Raw genomic sequence first — 3592 nt, 5'->3', positions numbered from 1 at the left:
AGATGAAGAACCTCCTACTGAGGAACTCATGTTCCAAGCTAAGCAGTTTAAGACAAGATTCAACAGTAGTCCTACTGCTATTGTTGAGGAGACCTTAGACATTAATCTAGGAACTGAGAAAGATCCGAAGATCACTAGAATTGGAAGCTCTGTCACCAGGGAACAAGATAAGATGATCTCCCTCTTAAAAGAATTCATTCACATATTTGCCTGGCCATGTGAAGATATGCCTGGCTGAAATCCCGAATTGGCACGACACCATCTTGTACTTCATGAAGGGGCAAGAGCCATCAAACAGAAACTATGTTGACAAAAGCGTCACTTGGAGTTGAAGATAAAAGAAGAGATTGACAAACTTTTAAAGGCAAAGTTCATCTTACCTGTGGACTATCTGGATTGTTTAGCCAATATCGTAGTAGTACCTAAGAAAGATGGGAGAATCAGAGTTTGTATCAACTATATGGACCTGAACAAAGCATGTCCTAAGGATGACTTTCCTCTTCCAAATATAGATGCCCTAGTTGACAACACTGCTAGACACCAAATGCTATCCTTCATGGACGGTTTCTCTGGCTACAATAAGATCCTCATGGTGAAAGAAGACCATAAAAAGACTTCCTTCATCACACAATGGGGGACATATTGCTATAGAGTCATGCCTTTCGGTCATAAAAATGCTGAGGAAACCTACCAAAGGGTCATGACTGCTATATTTCATGACTTGATGCATGACATTATGCAAGACTATGTGGATGACATCCTCGTCATAACCAAAAGTTGGGATGCCCATCTTCCCAATTTGAAAAGAGTATTTGGCTGACTTCGAGAGCATCAATTAAAGTTGAATCTTCAGAAGTGCACCTTCGGTGTTGAGTCTGGCAAGCTGCTTAGCTTCATTGTGAGCCAAAGAGGAATAGAAGTGGATCAAATGAAAGTTAAGGCTATCTCATACATGCCACCTCCAAAGAATATTCACGAAATTCTTAGGTTACAAGGTAGAATACAGGTTATGCAGAGATTTATATCTCAATTAGCTGAGAAATGTGGTCCATTCAATCGTCTGTTAAAGATGGACACCCCGTTTATCTGGGATGAGACATGTCAAAAGCCTTGAACCGTATAAGGTAGTACCTTTCTAACCCACATATCTTGATTCCACCTGATCCCAACAAATCTCTATTCCTTTACCTTGTTGTAACAGATAAGACAATGGAGGCGATGTTAGGGCAATATAATAACCACGGAAAAGAGAAGATCATCTACTACATCAGTAAGACAATGGTTGACTATGAAATACGATACTCGGAAGTGAAAAAACATTGTCTAACCTTAGTGTTGGCAACTCAAAAGTTGAGGCATTATGTGCTTTCTCATACCATCAAGTTGATATCCAAGATGGATCTACTCAAGTACCTGCTAGAAAGACATGTTTTAAATGGACGATTAGCTAAGTGGAGAATGCTCCTAAGTGAATTTGACATCGAATATGTTACTCAAAAATCAGTCATGGGGCAAGCAATTGCCGATTATTTAGCAGAACATGCCTTACCTGACTGTGTCCCCATCAAAACAGATCTCCCTGATGAGGACCTCTTTGTCATTGAGGATCCAATTTGGGACTTATACTCTGACGAAGCTAGCAATGAATACAGCACTGGTGTCGAAGTCATCCTATGCTCTCCAAAGAAAATAATGTTTCCAACCGCTAGAAGGCTCAATTTTCCCTACATAAGCAATGTTGCAGAATATGAAGCCTTAATAGCTGATCTCGAGAACACCCGTGAACTCCAAATTGAACAATTACGGGTCATGGGTGATTCTTTGCTTGTAATAAATCAAATTAACGGAGAATGGAATGTTAATGAAAAAAAGCTCCAGCTCTACCAGGACTCAGTTGTAAAGTTGTCAAAATACTTCAAAAAAGTTACCTTTCAACATGTGACTCGGGAAAACAACCGGTTCGCCGATACCTTGGCTACTCTCGCATCAATGGTGGACATTCCTCCCTAAAAGAGTGTTCAACCATTCTACATTAGACACAAGAGTGATCCTTCTCCTCCCAGGATGGAGTCGAAAGAGCAAGATCAAGAATCAGAGAGGCGAGAAGAAGTGTTCACCCTTGAGGACAATCAGATAGTTAAAGCTAAACCCTGGTATCATGATGTATCAGTCTTACTCAAAGATGGAACGTATCCTGAAGGAGCTTCAAAGAGAGATATAGATGCCTTAAGAAGATTATCATTCAACTTCTTGATCAAAGTTGCATCCTCTACAAGAAGTCCTTTGAAGGAATCCTCCTAAGGTGTATTGACCAACCAGAAGTCAATACAGTGCTCAAAGAATTGCACAACGAAGGAGGACCCATAGGGGCAGTACTCCTAGCTCAAAAAGTCAGAAGACAAGGATACTACTGGACTACTATGGCCGAAGACTGTTGGAAATATGTGAAGAGATGTCCTAAGTGTCAAGTTTATGGGGATCTCATACACGCTCCTTCCATGCCACTCAATTCAACACCTTCTGTTTGGTCATTTTTCATGTGGGCCTTGGACATAATCGGAATGATAACATCAAGAGCTTCTAATGGACACAGGTTTATCCTCACTGCTACTGAATATTTCACGAAGTGGGCCGATGCTGCTTCATTCACCAAAATAAAAGGACAACATGTAACCAGATTTATTACAAATAACATCTTGGAGTCCTCGAAATGATCATCACTGATAATGGGACTAACTTCAAAAGTGAAAAGGTAGCAAAGATGTGTAAAAGATTTGAAATCGAGCATAAGTTCTCTTCGCCCTATTACCCCCAAGGCAATGGTCAAGCAGAAGCGACCAACAAAGCCCTCTTGAAGATCATCGATCGAACCATCGAAGGTGGCAAGGATTGGCATGAGAAGTTACAAGCTGCACTCTGAGCTTATAGAACCACTGAGAAAACAACCTCAAGGATGACTCCCTACTCATTAGTCTATGGCATGGAGGCAGTACTTCCAATCGAAGTGGAAATACCCTCTCTTAGGGTACTTGCTCACAAAGATTCATACTATAAGCAATAGGCTGAAGCCCGACTAGCCACTCTCGAAACTCTGGATGAGAGATGACTACGAGCAGCTAAAAGAATGATATTCTAATTATCACAGAATTGAGCGAGCATATCGAAAGAAGGTAATACTCCGATAAATTAGAGTTGGGGAACTAATTCTAAAGAAAATCTTCCATTCGATGTTGAATCCTCAGCCATTAGGAAAGTTCAAGCCTAGTTGGGAAGGACCATATGTCATAACCCAAACCCATTCAGGCAATTCCTACAAAGTCAAGAACCTTGAAGGACAAGAACTGAATGATCCTATCAATGCTATGTACCTCAAGAAATATTACTCCTGAAAAAAAAAAAAAAAAAAACAAAAGGAGAAAATGAGCTTAATCGCCCAACAAGAGATTGAAGGACTAAACTGCTAAGAGTCACTCTGAGTCTGAAGATCAAATCTAGAAGGAAGCAATCCAAGGCAGAAAGATTCTATAAGAATTTGATAACCTTTGTCAAAGAAGTATCAGATACCAACTAGGGGCAAGGAAAATCTAAGGAT

The 3592-nt window shown here is 40.4% G+C and overlaps 1 protein-coding gene across 1 annotated transcript; it reads left to right on the top strand.

Moving 5' to 3' along the window:
- The first annotated feature begins 1209 nt into the window (after nt 1–1209).
- On the top strand, nt 1210–2010 carry LOC105421539 (uncharacterized). Its single transcript, XM_011629282.1, has one exon. The coding sequence runs from the start codon at nt 1210–1212 to the stop codon at nt 2008–2010; it is 801 nt and encodes a 266-aa protein (XP_011627584.1).
- Nucleotides 2011–3592: the final 1582 nt, after the last annotated feature.

Source organism: Amborella trichopoda, chromosome 8 (assembly GCF_054954075.1).
Source record: "Amborella trichopoda isolate Santa Cruz 75 chromosome 8, AtrichopodaSantaCruz75HAP2 v2.0, whole genome shotgun sequence".
In the NCBI taxonomy this organism is placed as follows: Eukaryota; Viridiplantae; Streptophyta; class Magnoliopsida; order Amborellales; family Amborellaceae; genus Amborella; species Amborella trichopoda.
Note: the sequence above shows the minus strand (reverse complement) of the source record. Positions and strands in the feature narration are given on the sequence as shown.